Here is a 20,909-nt window from a genome sequence, read left to right on the forward strand (position 1 = left end):
CACAGAACATATGGCAAAACATAGATGGATAGAAATGGGTTAATTTAAGATATAAGAGCTAGCTAGTAATAGACCTAACATAGGCCATACAGTTTGTAAATAATATTAAGCCTCTGAGTGATTATTTTATAAATGGCTCTGGGACCACAGGGCCAAGCAGGACTGGAGAAAACTTTAGACTACACTTGGCTGCTGCTTCCACTACTGACCTGGATATAAAGAGGCCTTATTTTCTGGCTTCACTTCCTCCTAGGGATTTCCTTGCACTTCTTTGTCTAATTCAGATTCCACTTGATCTGTGAAGTTACACATTGCAACCTTTATTATCAGTTTGAAGTCTCCTTTAAATTCCTTTATTTTCATTAAAATGACACCCATCCATGGTGTCAACCCTAAAAAGATATAAAAGAAGCAATACTTCTGATAGGGTCCTCAACCTTATGTGAACAATTTACTAAATTGCTTGTAGGTCCTCAAGGCCTCTGGTCTCTTTGCATGGTTATTGTATAATGAGGAAATGACACTGGACGAGTGATGGAAAACACTCAATTGGAAAGAAATATCAAACTAGGTGTAATTCCCCTTACTTCTCTTTGCAGAGGTGGGACATGGGCTCCGTGGAAGCAGACTCCTAAGTGAGTGACCCCTGCTTCCTGGTTGTCAGTTTCTCAGTTGTGTATGTCCCTGTACTGTGTTTTCTGGGGTGATTAGGTCAGAAATCAAGACAAAGTAAGAATCAGAGCTGCCATACCAGGCCCTGACAGCAACATCCTGGGTGAACTCTGATAAGTGTCTTACATATTGCTGACTAGATTTTTAAGGTCATTACATTTCTCAAAACCACACTAGCTCAGATACTCTAGAAAACACTAGAATTTAATTGGAGAAAGAGTTAAAACTATAGGAAAAGAATATATTGGGAATCGAATTATTTGATATGTTTATAAATATTAAAGAACATACATATTTTAAATGAAGTTACTCCACTTGGTTGATAATGCCTTCTTTGTGAGCCATAGATTAACAGAAGCTTCATTGTCAAGCATGAGAAACTTCTCTTGAGTTGTGGGTCAGGAGAGTACATGATCCTCCCCAAAGAACACAGGCTACTGCTGTTTCCCTTGTTTGAGCCCCAGTGATTGAAAGGCCCTTTTGCTGAAGACATCATACATTTCAGATACAGGACTCAGAGAAATCATGTTGTATCTGTGCCAAAGTCTCCTCCCCAAGGACTCGCTCCCATTGTATCAGAAGGAGCTGTGCAAGTTGCCAAGGGAGGAAAACATTCAATAATCCCACCCAGCTGTGACACCTGTGAGCCTCAATGATGGTCATCACATTGAGATAACTCTAAAGGAGCAATGGAGGCATTTATGTGTTGGTCATAACACACAGCCCTCTAATTGGACTACAGGCTGGATGAACAAGAGGAAAACATGCCTGGAGACTGAAAACCTAACCACCCACCTGTTGTTATTGAGGTCATAGTTCTCAGAGGAGAACCCACTGTGGCTTTTCCTCTCCCAGTATAGTTCCTAACGGCTCTCTAAATACTTAGTTTTCTACCCACAGGTAAGTGGAGCTCTCCCTCACCATCAAACATTCTTCTTTTCACAGCAGTCAGAAACCACTTCAGAGAGCCACAACTAGTCAAATGCAGAGAACAACTGACTTTGCGGTTCCCAGCCTCAGTGGATACGTTACAACACAAGCCTTACTCCTGAGACACAGGAAACACTGTAGAAGAGGGTGTGAAAACTACAAGAGTCAGAGGACCACTAAGTCTGCTGCAAACCTGAGTCTTCTCGACATGACCAGCATGAAAGATCCATGGAACCTCAACATGATGGCCATTTAAACAAGACCTGAACAATGGCACCAACAGTTGACCTTTCAAAGTGGACATGGGAAATGGTGTGGGTTGTCACACTTAGAGGAAGAGTCACAAGTGGTACAAAGCCACAGAGAGGAGGATTAGTCTAACCCAGAGATGAGCTCACAAATGGTTATTCAGTCCCATAGGTTCAGCCCTAATAACTATCTGCCTGTCTATCTATCATCTATCTATCTATCTATCTATCTATCTATCTATCTATCTATCTATCTATCTATGTATGTATCTATCTATCTATCATCTATGTATCTATCTATCTATCAAAATCTATGTGTATGTCAATATATACAAGCTACACTAAATGCATTCAGCAGGCTGAGTTTCTATATATTGGTCTATATATATTGTTCTATATTTGTTTATAGATATGTCCCAGTAATAAAGAATTAGAGGCCATGAATTTGAAAGGAAATAGGAGGTAAGGATGGGACTGCTGGGAGGAGAAGCGGATGATGCACTTATATATTAATAAACCAAAGGGCCTTTGCTGCATGACAAGCATTTAAATTAAATATAATTCAAAATAGAAAGGAAAGAAAGATTACTGTTAGAGGCAAGGGCAGCCATGACGAGAGACCATACTCCAAAGAATATAATTCGCAGAATCTGCCAAAGAACATTACAGTGAGGGACCTAAGCCAGCCAGGGCTACACTGTAGGACATTGTCTCTAAAACACTGGTTAGAGTCCACCTGTCCAACTGCCCATTAGGTCAGCACTTACATACTAGTGCGGATAGCCTGTGAACCTTCCTGTCTACCCACTCCCCACTCCATGAGGTGATTCCCTGTGCATCAGAGACTGCAGATCTCCCAACCTCCAGTGCCTGCCAGGCCTCTTGCCCATCCACTGCGTTGTCTGTCAGAGTTGTAGGCTGTATACCCACTGACTCACCCAGGGAGGTCAGCATTCACTTCTGAGCCTCAGACATCCACATTCCCCTGACCCCAGCTGACCACCCCAGGTATCAGAGTCTTCAAAGACCACCCAACTGCTTCCTATTAGAAAATAAGTAACTCAGTAGATATATACAAAAGAAAATCCAACCAGTGATCTAAGCAAATTTGAACACAAAAACCTGGTTATATGAAAAACCAAGACAGCTTATCTCCTCTAAAAAATACAAACCCAGGAGTAATAGCCTTCGATGAGAATGACTTAGATAAAGTTCCAGACAAGAAATTCAAAAGGATGATGTAAATGTGATCAAAGAAAGAGAATTCAAGCATTCAGCTGAATGAAAGACAGGGGTGAATCCAGGGTATGGAAATATCATTCAATAAGGAAAAATACTGAAGAAAGTCTTGGCTTAAATGAGTCTAGAGATGAAAAATGCATTTTATCAAATGCTCAGAGGCAAGGCTTACCAAGAGAGTGGATCATATTGGGGAGAGAATATCAGGAGTTGAAGACAATGTAGAGGAATTGGAAGACTTGGTGAGGATTGACCATAAAAAATGAGAAAACCTGTGAACAGACCACATGTGACCTTTGGAACACCATGAAACATGGGCTTCGAAGGAGAAGATCTCTATTTCAACAGCGTAGAAAACATTCTCAACCAATTCTAGCAAATTTAGGGACATAAAAGCACATCCGGATAGATACAAGATGCTTGTAGAATGCTAGGTACACAGGGCAGAAAAAGAAACTCCTGAAATCATTACAGTCAAAGCCCTGAAAACATGCAGAGCAAAGTGTTTTGCAAATTGCAAGAGAGAAAGAGCAGGAACTACAATGGTAGACCCATCATACCAACAACTGCCTGAGAGCATTGAAATCTCTGAAAGCCAAAGGGCTCCACCTGATCCGCCAGACTGATTGTGGTTGTTGTTGATCTGGGATTTTATCTCCATGGAGGAAATGAGGAGCTTTCAGCATCGACTCCAAAAGCGTCTGGGTAGCCCAATCTGCTTTCTGTCTCCAAGCTTGACTACTTCAGAAGACCAGTAAAGCCCGGGACAAGCAGGTTGAAGAAAGGGCTGTTGCTTCTCTGCTGTGGGATGCTCTGTGGTACAGAAGATGGCCCCAGAAGGATGCTTCTGTGAATGTTCCCCGAGTTGTATATTTAATGCTGTGGAGCCCAGGGCAAGGGCCAGGGGAATGGAAGTAGGTCTTGAGGGCCAGGACTTTGAATTGCCTGCCTCTTGTCCTCCAGCTCTATCTGCTTCTTCTCTGCTGCCCTACAGACAGTCTTCTGCTTGGATGGACCACCCTGCTTCTGCCACCTGCCACCTCTGGAGTGATGGTCTGCAGTTCTCTGACACTCTGAGATACAGCAGACCTTCTTCTGTTTTTCTCAGGTATTTGGGTGACCACACTGAGCAGTAACTGATGTCAATATGTTGTGGACATGGACAGAGCTGTAAGAGGACACAGACCTTGATCTACTGCATCTGTCTTTATGGAGATCTCTAAAACTGAACCTAAATGCACTTTATTTTCTGCTGTTAGAATGCCATGCATGCATCTCTCCTCTTGTGGTAGGAAAGCTATAAGTCTGGAAATTACACAGATGCTTTAAAAAGAGTTGAGTTTGGTTGCTAGGAATTGAATTCAGGACCTCTGGAAGAGCAGCTAGTGCTCTTAACCACTGAGCCATCTCTCCAGCCCCCAAAGATATTGGTGAAAGTATTAAAGCAACTTCATGTAGTTAAAACTTTATTTTAACTTTTATTTGGGGTTTACTTACAACAAGTAAAGGGATAGGTTACAGGGTCCAGGAGAGGTGAAGTGCAGTCCAGTGGTGTTCTCCAGAGAACTCTGCTTGATCAACCATCCAACATCCAGGATTACCATGAACCAAGAGAGCCAGTACATCTGGATCTCAGTTCTTAAGGGCTCCTGTCTTGACCCCGCCTCAGGGGCAGGTCATAGGTAGACATGACAGTTACTGGAAGCCTAATGGGAGTAGTACTTCCAGGTCAAAGCTAGAACAGCTACCCACTACAGAGTTAGGTGTCAGTCTGAATTTCTTTTCTGTTGTGACAAAATACCCTGTCAATAGAAATTTAAGGCAGAAAGGGTTTCTTTCAGTCACTGTTCAAGGTTATACTGCACCACAGTGGGCAAATCACAGCAGTAGAGGCTTGAGAGAGCTGGTCCCATGGCAAACATAGGAAAAAGAGAGCGGTGTAAAGCATTCATGTTCAACTATCCTTACCCACTTCAGGCAGTCCAGAATCCCCTGCCTTGAGAAGAGGGTCCTGCCTCACATTAAGATTGTTCTTCCACAACCCAGGATGGCTAATGGCATTCACTGGGCAAAGCCCAAAACACTACAGGCCATCCTGGGTCCTCATACCCTAGTCTGGCTGAAGGTACTGGGCTTGTCCATGCCATTATGATGAGCAAATCTATTGTGGAGAATTGAGAGACAGAGAGAAGCAGAATAGTCCAGGTGCTGTGCAAAGAGGCTAATTTGAAGAAGGGAAGGCAGTCAAGATCACATTGATATGGGTGGCCTTATTGTCACCCAGGACCAGGGTGACATATGGGAAGAGCTGCTGCCTAGGGTCATGTCTGCATCTGGGGTCTACCCCAGCTAGGGTCTGTGTTGACATCCATGACCCATATTGCCACCAAAAGCCACAGAGATGCCCAGGGTCTAGTCCTCAACCAGTGGCCATATGAGGGTCTGAGAGCCCTGCCAGCCCCTGAGACATGCCAATCTGAGTGGCTATGGTGTTTCCTAGGCTGCTGATGAGGCCATGTCTGGTTCCATGGCCCTATAGCAGCCAGCAACTAAGTTGATGTCTGTGGCTCCTGTTACTACCGAGGACTGTACAGATGCTTGGGGTGGTCTGTCACCTGAGACCATGTTGCTGTCCAAGGGCCATGCTGCCGTGGGGAACCATATTGATCTGGGTAACCTGTGCTTCTGCTGGGGCCATGCTGACATCAGGGCCCAGGGTGCTGCCGAGGGCCATGTATGGGCCCATGTTCCTGCTGAAGCTGGGGTGTGTGTTGATGTCAATGACCTGTGTTATCATAGGGCATTGTAGGATCCAGCAGTGTTGAAATCCAAGGACCTTGCTGAGCCAGTCCCTCCTATCACTGGGCCTGCCCCTTGCTGGACAATGCAGCAGGAGAGCTGGACCACTCCTCATGGAAGAGCTGGCCTCAGGGGAGATGGCACCACCCCACACCATGGCCATGGGAGAGCTAGTCCCAATGACACATTCTTGGAGAGCCGACTCCACACCTCTATTGAAGGGGATGATCCCAGCAGCTGGGACTAAATGGCACAACTACTATCCAGACGCAGATACTGGCCTTAGGTCGGCCTACCCTATCATCTACTCTGTCTGTGACCCATTGGAGCATGTGAAGGGACTGAGCCTGCAGAACAGTAGCCACAGGTTCTCCAGGTCTTGGGGCAACAACAGGATAACCAATTGGAGTTTCTGTGAGGGTGTCATGATCATGGTTTGCCTGAGGCCTTGAACTGGACCAATGTCTCATTACAATGAACATTTGTGGGCAGGGCTGATTGGACAAAAGGGTATACTGGGTGACAGACATATCAAGGCTCCTAATGCCACTAGGTCAAATGAAGAGTTTCAGTTGCCATTCACATGGTATGAATTTCCAGTTCACTCAGACTTGCCTTGAAGGGCATGAAATAGATATCTTTATTTGTATGGACCAAGTGGATCTATAGGTATGTTTACTCTTCTATTTTTTTTTTTTTTAACCAAGCTCCTCTGGGATGGAACTTGACTAATGGTCATAGTCCCCACCTGTTATGGGGCTCACGCCTCTTAAGGAGGTGTGTTTGTCTATAAATATTGGGCTCACACCTCTTAAGGAGGTGTGTTTGTCTATAAATGTTGGGTCACACCTCTTAAAGAGGTGTGTTCATCTATGAACGTTGGGCACCAGATGCTGCTGTGTCAGAACCCTCAAAGCAGTGTGAGAATACAGAAGAGGGGGAAGACTTTCACAGGGGCTAAAGATCTAGGGTTCATTTCATAACAGGATTACAAATCAAATCCATATTTTCATGTGTTATTTACATATGACTTCAGTGGAAATGAGGTTTTCTCATGCATTCACACCGTGTTGGTGATTCTTCTTCTACTACAGCACAGTTGAACTCTTGACACAATGGGCTTCTGGCTCCAGGAGAGGAAAGGGATGAATGGTCTGGTGCTCCACAGACAAGGTTTGTTACTCTCGAAAATGTTATGGGTCAGTGTCCATGCAAGGCAAAAAGTGAACACTGATTGGAGCTTGTGCCTCATTTTCCCATCACTCCCAGTAATCGGGGGGCTTAGATATATATGGTCCCACCTTCTTTTCAAAAAGAGCTTCCTTATTAAGAAGAGCTATGGCGTCATTTGCAGCAGTGTCCAGAAAGAGATTCTGCAAATAGTAAGTCTTTCTGTAGTAAATGCAGGTAGCAACTGGTCCACCAGTAACGGAGGAAATGTGTTTGATATATTTCACTAGTCTATCTCCTAAGGGCACATCCTTGTTTTCTGCAAACAAATGGGGAAACTGAAGGTGCACCTTGAATTCATTCACAGACATGTCAAAATCTTCAGCTATCTTTTCCAACGAGGCATCATCCAGCCCAAAGTAAGACCTGTAGAGTTTGAATGTTTCATCCAGATTCTCTATATCATCCCTGATCATGCCACCAAGTGGAATGGTGGCCAATGCTCCAGCCTTCACGGCCTCTAGGTAGACTTTCTGCTTCAAGGAATCTCTCTTGAGGTTAATGGTGTCCTCAGTAACACTGTGCAAGGACAGCATGAAGATGTGGCGCTTGTGGGCCGGGAGCTCCCTTAGGAGTTTCATTTCCAGCTTTGGGAAGTCATAGCCAGACCTTTCCAAGTTAGAGACTAAGAAGACTGGAGGTTCACTGGAGAGAACCTCCTGGAGATGTTTTGAACAGTCTTCTCGGATGTTCATCAGGACATTCTCCTTATTGAAAGTCTTAGGTTTACTCTTCTGTTCATTATATAAGTCATTATCTGTCTTGGTTCGGACAAAGTAGAAATTCATCTTCATCTCTTTGATGGCTTTGGCTAGTTGTGCATCATTTTCTTTGAAGCGTGTAGCAGAGATGATAATGAAGAAATCATATTCAGAAAACTTCATTTTTGTTAGGTAGTTTTGTGGTGGGAAGTTAGTGGACCCAATGCCAGGCAGGTCCCATATTTTTACCTGGGGAAACTTGGGGTGGTCATATTGCTTTCTCTCCATGGTTGTCTCTCTCACTCCAGTGGCGGCTGCACCTTCTTCTTCCTGCCCAATCCCCCTCAGGGCATTGATGAATGTGGACTTCCCTGCCCCTGTCTCCCCTGTCACAGCAATGTTCAGGGGGGCATTCTCGATGTCTCTCAGTGCATTGTCGATTACAGACAGTGCTTCCTGGAGGTCATTTTGCTCAATGTGGAATTTAATCAAGGTGATGGTTTCCTCAGAGAGGAGTTTGCTTTCCCTCTTAAAATTCTTAAAGAATTCATCAAAGCTGGAGGCCCAGGCCATGGCTCTGATCAGTAGAAGCTGAAGGAAGCAGAGAGGAGAGAAACTGTGATAATTAATTAAAGCAGGGCAAAGCATTGGTGTTTGCTGGCACAGTAAAGCAGCACCTGACCCTGCCTCACATCAGATCCGGTGTTGCCTGCTGTGGATATCGCTCTGTGTAAATAAAGTTCTGATTGGCCAGTGGCCAGGCAGGAAGTATAGGCGGGACAAGAGAAGAGAATTCTGGGAAGTAGAAGGCTGGAGGGAGACACTGCCAGCTGCCGCCAGGAGAAGCAACATGTAAAGACACTGGTAAGCCACAAGCCATGTGGCAAAGTATAGACTAACAGAAATGGGTTAATTTAAGATAGAAGAATAAAGTTCTGATTGGCCAGTGGCCAGGCAGGAAGTATAGGTGGGACAAGAGAGAAGAGAATTCTGGGAAGTAGAAGACTGGAGGGAGACACCGCCAGCCACCGCCATGAGAAGCAACATGTAAAGACATTGGTAAGCCGCAAGCCATGTGGCAAAGTATAGACTAACAGAAATGGGTTAATTTAAGATAGAAGAAGTTGATAACAAGAAGCCTGCCATGGCCATACAGTTTCTAAACAATATAAGTTTCTGTGTGCTTTCTTGTTTGGGTCTGAACGACTGTGGGACTGGCGGGTAAGAGAGATTTGTCCTGACTATGGGCCAGGCAGAAAAACTCTAACTACAAATGACGCCCAACGTGGGGCAAGATTTTCACCTAAAACCTGAGAAAAAAGATTCTAAAACGGAGCTAAAAACAGCTTCCTAGTTGTCTCTCTCAAGTTAGCAGCAGCCTGCCTGTTTGAGCTACTATGGAGGGTTCCTGGCGTGTGTGTGTCTGACCTGCAGTGTGGCGGGAATGAGGAGTCTACAAGCAGCACTTTACTCTGCTGCATGGTGGATTTAGCCTTTGCTAGTTAAAAAAAAAAAAAAAAGATTTCTGGGCTATGCACTGCTTTAATAGAACTGCTTCTGATAGTTGATGGTACACATGGCTCCAGACCCAGAGCTGGCAGCGAACTGTACCGCCGCCATATTGGGAAGCAGAGGTGGGCGGAGCCAGCAGCCACAGCAGCGTTTCAATCGTACAAAGATGGATTTTACACTGAGAATCTGGTTTGTCTTGTCTTTGGGACTTTTAACTGCAGAAAAAGATTTGATTGTAAAAGCTGTTGAGTTAAACAAATATATAAATTTCAAAGGTACCTTGACTTCAAAATTTGGATATAAGGATATGTTGCTTTGGAAAGGAGTCTCTGCTTTTGTTTCCACAGAAAGCCAGAGGCTGTGGATTTGTTCCAGATTAAGATATATCAGGTTTGATCAGCCAAGACCACCTGAAAGGTCTCTGATGACACCATGGCCCAGATGATCTGACATCCAGAATGGTTTCAAGGCAACTGGCTCAGAGGTTCACCCTAATGGACTACTCTATAATCCTAAAATTTTCTTTGTGTCCCCATAAGATACAGCGCCCCCCTCTAGCAGGAAGTAGTAAGAGAATCTACGTCCACATTCCCAAAATTATCAAGCTGGCTTTGGAGATGGAATTGGCTCACTCCTTCTCTAAACCCAGACATATTACTAAAAGAAAAGGTTAAGAGATTCTTATGTCCCAAATCAGAAGAGCCCTCTGGTGTGGGACAGAGAAAAACCAATATTTTTCTTTAAAGTAGATTGATTATAAACACGATCTCTTTCTAAAGAAGAAAAGGGGATATGATATAGATATAATAGGATAAAAGGGTAGTTTAAGGAACTTACTTCTAAAAGAGCAACAACTTATTTAAAATGTTTTACATTGGTATAGATTTTAGTCTATTTATATAAACTTAAAGTTAATTTTGTTGTACTGTGTGTATATTTCTTCTCTTGTTTGAAGTATTATGTTTATACAGCTCATTTAAAATTATAATGGATAATTAAAAAATAGATTAATAATTAGTCATCTACGATAATCATACTTGTAGCCATGTTAGGTAAGTCTTCTAGGTATGCACAGAGATATTTCAGATAGATAGGTAATCTTCAAACACTTCAAAGGTCTACAGAATATGGCATTTAAACTATTTTTAAGATTTAGACTTTCTGGACAGTGAGACATGTCTGCTCCTGGCAGCACCAATTTACTTCAGGATGGGCATTGAAGACACTTCATATGGAGTTTATCTTCACCTTGGCCAAAATAGCCATTTGGGCAAGAAACTGTTCTTGCGTGGACTACTTGATCAACTGGACATGCAGGATCCATAGAAAGGTGACCACTGAACTTTGCTTGACAAAATGGTCCTTCAGGTTCCTGCTTCACAGAAGAAACTGCCAAACATTCTACAGGACACTGAGAGAAGTAACAGAGAGACTCTAGCCCTGTGGGATGAAGACAGATGCCCCAACTTTACAAAGGAACATTAGGTGACTGTCCAGGCTGCCAGCTGTCTCTGTCTACTCTTGCGAGACTCCCGAAAAATGCTTACATCCTTCTCCCGGTTCTCAGGTAATATTATATCCTTCTGAGGTCTTTGATGTGGTTGAAGGCTAGATAGTTATAATTTCCTCAGTTATGATACAAGATAAGTTAGATATAAAACCGTAGACTCACAAATATAAGATAGATAGGATATCTTCTTTAATATTGTAACTATAATTCTTGCTTGATAATTGTTTTGTTATATATAATTGTACTATGTAAAAGTTAAAACCTTCCTTAAAAAAAGAAAAAAGAAAAGGGGAAGTGCTGTGGATATCGCTCTGTGCAAATAAAGTTCTGATTGGCCAGTGGCCAGGCAGGAAGTATAGGCGGGACAAGAGAGAAGAGAATTCTGGGAAGTAGAAGACTGGAGGGAGACACTGCCAGCCACCGCCATGAGAAGCAACATGTAAAGATATTGGTAAGCCGCAAGCCATGTGGCAAAGTATAGACTAACAGAAATGGGTTAATTTAAGATAGAAGAAGTTGATAACAAGAAGCCTGCCATGGCCATACAGTTTCTAAACAATATAAGTTTCTGTGTGCTTTCTTGTTTGGGTCTGAACGACTGTGGGACTGGCGGGTAAGAGAGATTTGTCCTGACTATGGGCCAGGCAGAAAAACTCTAACAACAGTTGCCTTTCTTCTCTTCCCTTGGCTGCTGCTTCCATGCTGACCTGGATGTAAAGAGGCCCCATTCTCAGGCTTCATTTTCTCCTAGGGATTTCCTTGTGCCTCCTGGTCTAATTTAGACTTTGCTTACTTTGTAAAGTTACCCATTGAAACCTTTATTATCAGTTTGAAGTCTCCTTTAAATTATCATTTTCATCAAAATGACACCCATCGATGGTGTCAACCCTGGAAGGACATTAAAAAAGCAACACTTCTCCTGGCAGGATCCTCAACCTCATGAGAACACTTTTTTACTAAATTGCCTGTAGGTCCTCAAGGCCTCTGGTCTCTTTGCATGGTTATTGTATAATGAGGAAATGACACTGGACGAGTGAGGGAAAACACTGAATTGGAAAGAGATATCAAACTAGCTGTAATTCCCCTTTCTTCTCTTTGCAGAGGTGGGACATGGGCTCCGTGGAAGCAGACTCCTAAGTGAGTGACCCCTGCTTCCTGGTTTTCAGTTTCTCATTTGTGTATGTCCCTATACTGTGTTTTCTGGGGTGATTAGGTCAGAAATCAAGACAAAGTAAGAAACAGAGCTTCCACACCAAGACCTGACAGGGACATCCTGGGAGAACTCTGACAAGTGACCTGCAAAATGCTGACTAGATTTTTAAGGTAACATTTCTCAAAGCCACAGTATCTCAGATACTCCAGGAAATACCTGGACAGATGGCTCAGAGGTTAAGAGCACTGGCTATCCTTCCAGGGATCCTGAGTTCAATTCCTAGCAACCACACTGTGGCTCACACCCATCTATAATGAGATCTGGTGCCATCTTCTGGAATGTAGGCATCCATGCTCGCAGAATCCTTTATGCATAATAAATAAATCAAATCTTTAAAAAAAGAAAACACCAGAATTAACTTGGAGAAAGAGTTAAAACAAAACTATAGAAGACTACATTCAGAATCATTATATATATGTATATATGTGTGTGTGTGTGTGTGTGTGTGTGTGTTTGTGTGTAGGTAAATATATGTAGGTATATGTATATTTATATATGTAAAATGAAGCTATTCCACTTGGTTGATAATGGCTCCCCTCAGAGCCATAGAGTTACAGAAACTTCATTGTCAGACATGAGAAACTTCTCTTGAGTTGTGGGTCAGGAGAGTACATGATCCTCCCCAAAGAACACAGGCTACTGCAGTTTCCCTTGTTTGAGCCCCAGTAATTGAAAGGCCCTTTTGCTGAAGACATCATACATTTCAGATACAGGACTCAGAGAAATCACGCTGTATCTGTGCCAAAGTCTCCTCCCCAAGGACTAGCTCCCATTGTATCAGAAGGAGCTTTGCAAGTTGCCAAGGGAGGAAAACATTCAATAATCCCACCCAGCTGTGACACCTGTGAGCCTCAATGATGGTCATCACATTGAGATAACTCTAAAGGAGCAATGGAGGCATTTATGTGTTGGTCATAACACACAGCCCCCTAATTGGACTACAGGTTGAATGAACAAGAGGAAAACATGCCTGGTGACTGAAAACCTAACCACCCACCTGTTGTTATTGAGGTCATAGTTCTCAGAGGAGAACCCACTGTGGCTTTTCCTCTCCCAGTATAGTTCCTAACGGCTCTCTAAATACTTAGTTTTCTACCCACAGGTAAGTGGAGCTCTCCCTCACCATCAAACATTCTTCTTTTCACAGCAGTCAGAAACCACTTCAGAGAGCCACAACTAGTCAAATGCAGAGAACAACTGACTTTGCGGTTCCCAGCCTCAGTGGATACGTTACAACACAAGCCTTACTCCTGAGACACAGGAAACACTGTAGAAGAGGGTGTGAAAACTACAAGAGTCAGAGGACCACTAAGTCTGCTGCAAACCTCAGTCTTCTCGACATGACCAGCATGAAAGATCCATGGAACCTCAACATGATGGCCATTTAAACAAGACCTGAACAATGGCACCAACAGTTGACATTTCAAAGTGGACCTGGGAAATGGCGTGGGTTGTCACACTTAGAGGAAGAGTCACAAGTGGTACAAAGCCACAGAGAGGAGGATTAGTCTAACCCAGAGATGAGCTCACAAATGGTTATTCAGTCCCATAGGTTCAGCCCTAATAACTATCTGCCTGTCTATCTAACTATCTATCTATCTATCTATCTATCTATCAATCAATCAATATCTATGTGTATGTCAATATATACAAGCTACACTAAATGCATTCAGCAGGTTGAGTTTCTATATATTTGTCTATATATATTGTTCTATATTTGTTTATAGATATGTCCCAGTAATAAAGAATTAGAGGCCATGAATTTGAAAGGAAATAGGAGGTAAGGATGGGACTGCTGGGAGGAGAAGCAGATGATGCACTTATATATTAATAAACCAAAGGGCCTTTGCTGCATGACAAGCATTTAAATTAAATAAAATTCAAAATAGAAAGGAAAGAAAGATTATTGTTAGAGGCAAGGGCAGCCATGACGAGAGACCATACTCCAAAGAATATAATTCACAGAATCTGCTGAAGAACGTTGCCGTGATGGACCTAATACAGCCAGGGCTACACTGTAGGACATTGTCTCCAAAACACTGCCCATTAGGTCAGCACTTACATAGTACTACTGTTAGTCTGTTAACCTTCCTGTTTACCCACTCCCCACTCCCTGTGTTCACAGACTGCAGATTTCCCAACCTCCAGTGCCTGCCAGGCCTCTTGCCCACCCACTGCCTTGTCTGTCAGAGTTGTAGGCTGTCTACCCACTGACTCACCCAGGAAGGTCATCATTCAGTTCTGAGTCTCAGACATCCACATTCCCCTGACCCCAGCTGACCACCCCAGGTATCAGAGTCTTCAAAGCCCACCCAACTTCTTCCCATTAGAAAATAAGTAACTCAGTAAATATATACAAAAGAAAATCCAACCACTGATCTAAGCAAATTTGAACACAAAAATCTGGTTGTATGAAAAATCAAGACAGCTCACCTCCTCTAAAACATACAAACTCCAAAGTAACAGCATTCATGAGAATGACTTAGATAAAGTTCCAGACAAGAAATTCAAAAGGATGATGTAAATGTGATCAAAGAAAGAGAATTCAAGCAATCAGCTGAATGAAAGACAGGGGTGAATTCAGGGTATAGAAACATCATTCAATAAAGAAAAATACTGAAGAAAGTCTTGACTTAATTGAGGCTAGAATTAAAAATACATTAAATCAAATGCTCAGTGGATAGGCTTGTCACCAGAATGGATCATATGGGGCAGAGAATATCAGGAGTTGAAGACAGTTCATAGGAATTAGGAGACTTGATCAGCAATGACCATAAAAATTGAAAAACCTATGAACAGACCACATGTGACCTTTGAAACCCCATGAAATATATGGGCTTCGAAGGAGAAGATTGCCATTCCAATAGCATAGAGAACATTCTCAACTTATTCTAGCAAAAGTGTCCACAAATTTAGCAACACTAAAGCACATCCAGCTAGATACAAGGCTTTTAGAGTTCCAGATACACAGAGCAGAGAAAGAAACTCATGAAGTCATTACAGTCAAAACCCTGAGAACATGCAGAGCAAAGTGTTTTGCAAATTGCAAGAGAGAAACAGCAGGAACTACAATGGTAGACCCATCATACCAACAACTGCCCAAGAGCATTGGAATCTCTGAAAGCCAGTGGGCTCCACCTGATCCACCAGAGACTGTCTGTGGTTTTTGCTGATCTGGGATTTTATGTCCATGGGGTAAATGAGGAGCTTACAGCATCGACTCCAAGAGCATCTGGATAGTCCACTCTGCTTCCTGTCTCTAAGCTTAACTGCTTCAGAAGACCAGCAAAGGCCAGGACAAGCAGGTTGAAGAAAGGGCTGTTGCTTCTCTGCTGTGGGATGCTCTGTGGCACAGAAGGATGGCCCCAGAAGGATGCTTCTGTGAATGTTCCCTCAGTAGAAAGCCCCAAGCTCTCCTGCCCCAATTTCGTGCTGCCCTGTTTTCTTTTCTTCTTTTTTTTCAAGACAGGGTTTCTCTGTATAATAGTCCTGGCTGCCTTAGAGCTAATTTTGTAGACCAGGCTGGCCTTGATGTCACAGAAAGCCACCTGTCTCTGCCTCTGGGATTAAAGGCCTGCACCACCACCCCCTGACTCAGTGCTCCACTCTTCATGTTATCACACATGTAGGGTTATTGGCCAAGCTGAACTTAGAAACTGTTCACTTACCTCAGCAGTGGTGACCTTGACCTGATGGTAATGGCTCCTCTGTGCAGGTTCTCCTCTTAGAAAAGGTCTTTGCACTCCAGCAAGGGCAGTTCCTCAGAATGATCTAAAACTGGAATTCAGACTCAGGATGTTCAGGAAGATAAGAAGTGAGGTGTGGGGTTCTGATGTCCCAGGAAGAACTGCATAAAGAAAGGAGGAGCTCTTGGGATGGACAGCCTGATCTTCCCCAAGTTCCTTTTGCATTCCTTGTCCACACACAGCCCCTGCTGTCTATACTTTTCTGGCTGGATCTGAGCTCTATTTATCCAAACCACCCACGGAAGGGCAGCAGTCAAAGTTGGTTTTGGTTTCTATTCCTAGAATTGGTTGTTGTTCTTGAAACAATGGGGAGGTCCTTTAGAGAAGGTCACACGATGGGTTAATCTGTTTAAGGTTTGCCTTATTAAGTCTGAAGCACAGTTCATGTTAGAGACTCTGGGTCTGACCCAATGCCTTCCCCACTGGCGACTGCTCACTCAGGTGTTGGCACCTAATGTGGACAAGCTATTCTTTTCTTGTGGGTCCTGTGTCATTTAGAGATTTACTTGTCTGACTTAAGTTTGGTTTTAATAAATTAGAGGCTTTTAATTAAAAAGAGATCAGCCAGAACCAAACCAGACAGAGTTCTCTAGGAAAGGCCCTGACCATTGCTAGCCAAAGGATTATAAAGGAAAAACCTCCACAAAGTTTTAATATTTTGGAGCCAAATTAACTCCTATCCCTGTCTGGGTGTGGGCAAAGCTTGATTTCATAACAGACATCCTACAGAAGCTTCAAGCATCCAAGCAAGCAAGCATCTCATGAAATGCAAACCTTAGCGGTTAGCCTGTTTAATCTGTGATCCATTATCTTGTAGGAATAGCTGAGGCTGTGAAATGTCCAACAGTCAGCCTTTTTATTTTTATTAATAGTCTAACAGCACCAGGAAGTGGTGCATCTCTGGTCAGGTGACAGGATACATTCAAAGTAGGAGCAACTTCCTCATGGCTTATACAAGCCACAGATAATTTGTTTAAAACACTTAACACATTTATCCTCTGAACATAATGTTCACCACCACAGTTCAAACCCAGTGAGTCCCAGCTTAGCTGGCTACAGACCCTCACGGTGGCCTCGCCCACTGTGTTTGCTCTCTGTCCTCTTCCTCTTTGCTGCAATCTCATCTATCAGCAGCCTTCAGACAAGAAAACACAGGAGCAATGAAGAATGGCTGCTCAGAACTCTGGCCCTGCAACATGTGTCTCAGTGAGAAGTGTGTCTCATCCAGGTGATGGAGGAGATTACAATTTCCTAACGCCTGGAGTCAGTTGAACAGACAGTGAACTTCTGATGGGAACCAGACACAGGGTGTTCTGTCCATGTCGTGGAAGCACCAATAACTATGTGATATTCCCAACAAGGAAAGGAGGAGGATTTTCTCACCAAAGGTGATGTGGTGAGCATGGAGAGGAGCCATGTTGCTTTCAGAGGTTTAGGACAGCTCTGCAGTCATAGCCACTGTCCTCTTGGTGAAGTCTGGCAATTCTCCCTGGATAAGGATGAGACAAGGGTGACCAGCAGAGTGGAGCCTGTCCTACATTCAACCTCAGGCTGTTTCTGTGTTCTGCTTTCTTTATGTGGTGGCACTAAGCAGGTGCCTGGGAAGACAAGGGTTCCTGGGAGGGATTCAGAGCTCTGTATCTCAGTGAGTCCAGCGTTCTGCTCAAGAATGCAAGGGCAACACGTCCCCTGATCTCAGAGTCAGTATTTGTTTTCCCTCTTATGTTCTTTGGTAGAGACCTTCCTTGGATAGAGTGGAATACAGTGACTGGACATCATGCAACTAACAGTTTGTTGGGCAGGAAGGACTTCTGAAATGAGAACCCACAGAAGTATGGTCAATAATTTATTAGGGGATTAAATGGGAATAACACACTCAACGAACATCGAATGAAGTGGTGCTGCTGCCTCCTGGTATACCAGGGAAAGATGGGGAAAGCTCAGTACCAGCTCACCAATCCATGGGGTCAGCAAACCTTCCAGGCTCCAGAGAGAGAACTTGACCCTCCTCCTCAGTTCTTATCTGCTCACATACCCAGAGAAGACACCCCCTAGGCCTCTTACCCCTATACCACTGGCTGAATGGATCGAATTCCCACAACACTTCAATGGACATAGTATGTAGACACTGAAGACAACCAGAGCCCACTCATTCTGTCTTGAACGATGTGATTTGTCACACATCTTTTGGTGCTGCAGTCCAGGGTTGTATCTCCTCAGTCGCCCAGGCCTGTGGGTTACCTGCACAAGGTTAATAGTTTAGAAGCCCTGTGTGTGAGTCTTCTCCCTGTGGAAGGTAAATGGGAGGGCTGTTTGCTTAAAGTCATCACCTCCTCCCTTCTGTAACAAGAAATTTTACAGCTGGTTGGTGTCCTTCTCCCTTCACCCAGTGTTCTAGGCATTGATCAGTTGTGAGTCTGTCTTGCACACGGCAGAGGTTTGGCTTGTCATGGCTACTTTGTGTGCTACTGTTTCTGAGTACTCAGTGTTAGTGAAACCTCTCAGGGATGTGGGAGCCACATCAGAAGATCCATAGTAAGAAGGAGCCCTCAAAGCCCTGGAATGTCCTGACTCATGTCTGGGATTTCTGAATTTTTTTTTTTTTTAAATTTCTGCCCCATCATTTGGTGGTTCTTCAAAGCTGGTTTTGATATCTTCATTCTTCCATGTGACCTCATTAGATCTAAGAAGTCAGCATTTATTTTGTGTTTTATGAATGAAACAAAAAACCAGAGCACCGAAATATTCTTTTGTAAGATCCTATTTCCTTAGAGCTCTTGGCAGGCTGAGATCTGGACCTTGGAGACAAGAGGCAGGTGGACTTTAATATCAGAATCCCAGACTATGCTCACAGGAGTGGGAAAGGATGGTGGGAGGTCAGGAGCTGAGACCCAAGTTTCTCACACATAAAGACTTATCTCTGTATTATTTTGAGTGTTGTGCTGTGAGCCCACCACAATGACTTTGATGGCACTGCAGTAGCCACATATTGATGGTCTCTCTGTTGCCCTTCTCCTCATGTGTTTGACAGTGTTTTCCTGGTATATAACTTGATTATTGACAACTTTCCACAGCATGTAACTATTCCAAGAATGTGCAGAATCTTTGCTCACACACCCACACATGTGAGTAGCTAGGTGTACTGCTTCATCTGTTATACAGGAACAAGTACCCACTACACAAGTAGAGGCATATACCAGCTCATAGACATGCTCACACACACATGCATAGGCACAGAATGTGCTCACAAGAATGCAGACACAGCTTTGTCTTTGATCTGGGATGATGAGGACACCTATCACCTGCTTTATAACTAAAGAGAGAACCATAGTGTTCCTCTTGGAGACACTGAAGGTGTCTTAGCTCCGAATTAAGCAGATTTGGTTTCTCTGAGACACTGAGACTGCAGCTCACTCTTGTTTCACTTGTTCCTATGAACCATGGAACCCCCCCACCAGATGCTCTGAGAAATACTCTCCACTGGTCTCCTGCTATTATAGAGATAAAGAGAGATGTCTGGTACTGTTAACTGGGCCAAAACCTGTAGCTGGCTAGGACATAGGTCCTAGTGGGAGAATCTAATACTAGTATTCTCCTAAATGGACATTGTAATAAATTGCTCCTACATTTTCATCTTTATACTCATAGATTAGGACCTCTCTCAACTCTTATCAGAAAGGCTCCTTTTGCAATCATTGGTGATTCATATAGACCAACAACTGGTTAACATTCAGAGAATAAGAGATCATGGAGTGCTCAGTTCTAAATGGTAACTCTACAGCACACTCCTCTTCCCATGGCTCAGAGATGTTGCAGAAGAGGTGGGAGAGAGATCATAGGAGCTGGAGGTAGAGAACATCTGCAGATGGACATGGTGGGAGTGTTGCACATTTGCTGGTCATGGTGGGAGTGCTGCATATTTGCTGGACATGGTGGGAGTGTTGCCTACATGAACTCTCAGAGGCTGTGTCAGCATGAAGAAGACCTGTACAAAATCAAGCCAGCCCACACCCTGGCATGTGTGGAGAAGAGCTCATGAAGTCCCACCCCTTTCTGAGGACCTATTGACAACTGGGGTCTTCTGGAGGAGGAAGAATCGGTTTTCTCAGGGATGCCCCAGAGAGGCTCCCATGATCTAGTAGTAGATACACCTACACCCATGTACATACAGGCAGCACCAAGGGGCTAGTAGACTTTTAAAGAGTGCATTGTTAGATGTGGTGGCACACCTTTAATCCATCATTCTGAAAGCAAAGGCAGTTGATCTCTGAGTCTGAGGCCAGCCTGGTCTACATAGTGAGATCTAGGCATCAAGTAGTGATATAGTGAGCTGGCCTCAAAAGAGAAAGAAAGAGTATGAGAGAGAGACAGAGAGAGACAGAGAGAGAGAGAGAGAGAGAGAGAGAGAGAGAGAGAGAGAGAATGGAAGGAAGGAAGGAAGGAAGGAAGGAAGGAAAAAAGGAAGAAAGAGAAACAGAGAGTACATGAAATTGGGATAGAAGTATGGCAGTGTGGATGGGGTAGGAACTGGAGAGGGGAATGATGGAATGGATTTCATAAAAACAAATTATATGCATATATGAAATTCTCAAACAATAAGAAATTTAAAAATTAAACCTCTGATATATTAATAAGCAAATTAAATTCCTGAAACTCACCCAAAACTAAGAAATGATGCAGTAATAGTAACAAAACAATGTTGATTTGGTCGGAACACATTGTGTAATTGTGTTATGTTATACTGTCCACATCATATAGACAAAATTACTTGTGAATCAAAATAATTTAAAAATGCTTAGTGATATGGAAGTTCTGACTACATAGATTTGACAGTCACATGTTGTATATCTGTGGTAGTCAATGGTAACTGTCAACTTGACAGAATCTAGAAATACCTGGAGCATGGGCCTTTCTGGCATACCAGTGGGGGAGTATCTTAGCTAAATTAACTGATGTTGGAAAACCTGTCCTCACTTTGGGCCAGACTGTTCTCTCAGCAGGGCCTCCTGGGATGGAGAAAGAGAGCTGAGCACTAGAGGGAATCCATTGCTCTTTCTTGATTGTGGATGTGATGTGACCAGCTGCTTCAGCCTTGATGGACTACGTACG

General features: G+C 43.5%; 1 protein-coding gene across 1 annotated transcript; it reads right to left on the reverse strand.

The window, feature by feature from the left end:
- Window positions 1-4,859: 4,859 nt before the first annotated feature.
- Window positions 4,860-16,045, reverse strand: LOC118588284 (T-cell-specific guanine nucleotide triphosphate-binding protein 2-like). The gene is made up of 2 exons (XM_036194521.1): window positions 15,723-16,045; window positions 4,860-8,410 (listed from the first exon to the last, which is right to left on the reverse strand). Exon 2 carries the CDS (start codon window positions 8,390-8,392, stop codon window positions 7,148-7,150), a length of 1,245 nt encoding a protein of 414 aa, XP_036050414.1. The 5' UTR covers window positions 8,393-8,410; window positions 15,723-16,045; the 3' UTR covers window positions 4,860-7,147.
- Window positions 16,046-20,909: the final 4,864 nt, after the last annotated feature.

This window comes from Onychomys torridus, chromosome 8 (genome assembly GCF_903995425.1).
Source record: "Onychomys torridus chromosome 8, mOncTor1.1, whole genome shotgun sequence".
Lineage (NCBI taxonomy): Eukaryota > Metazoa > Chordata > Mammalia > Rodentia > Cricetidae > Onychomys > Onychomys torridus.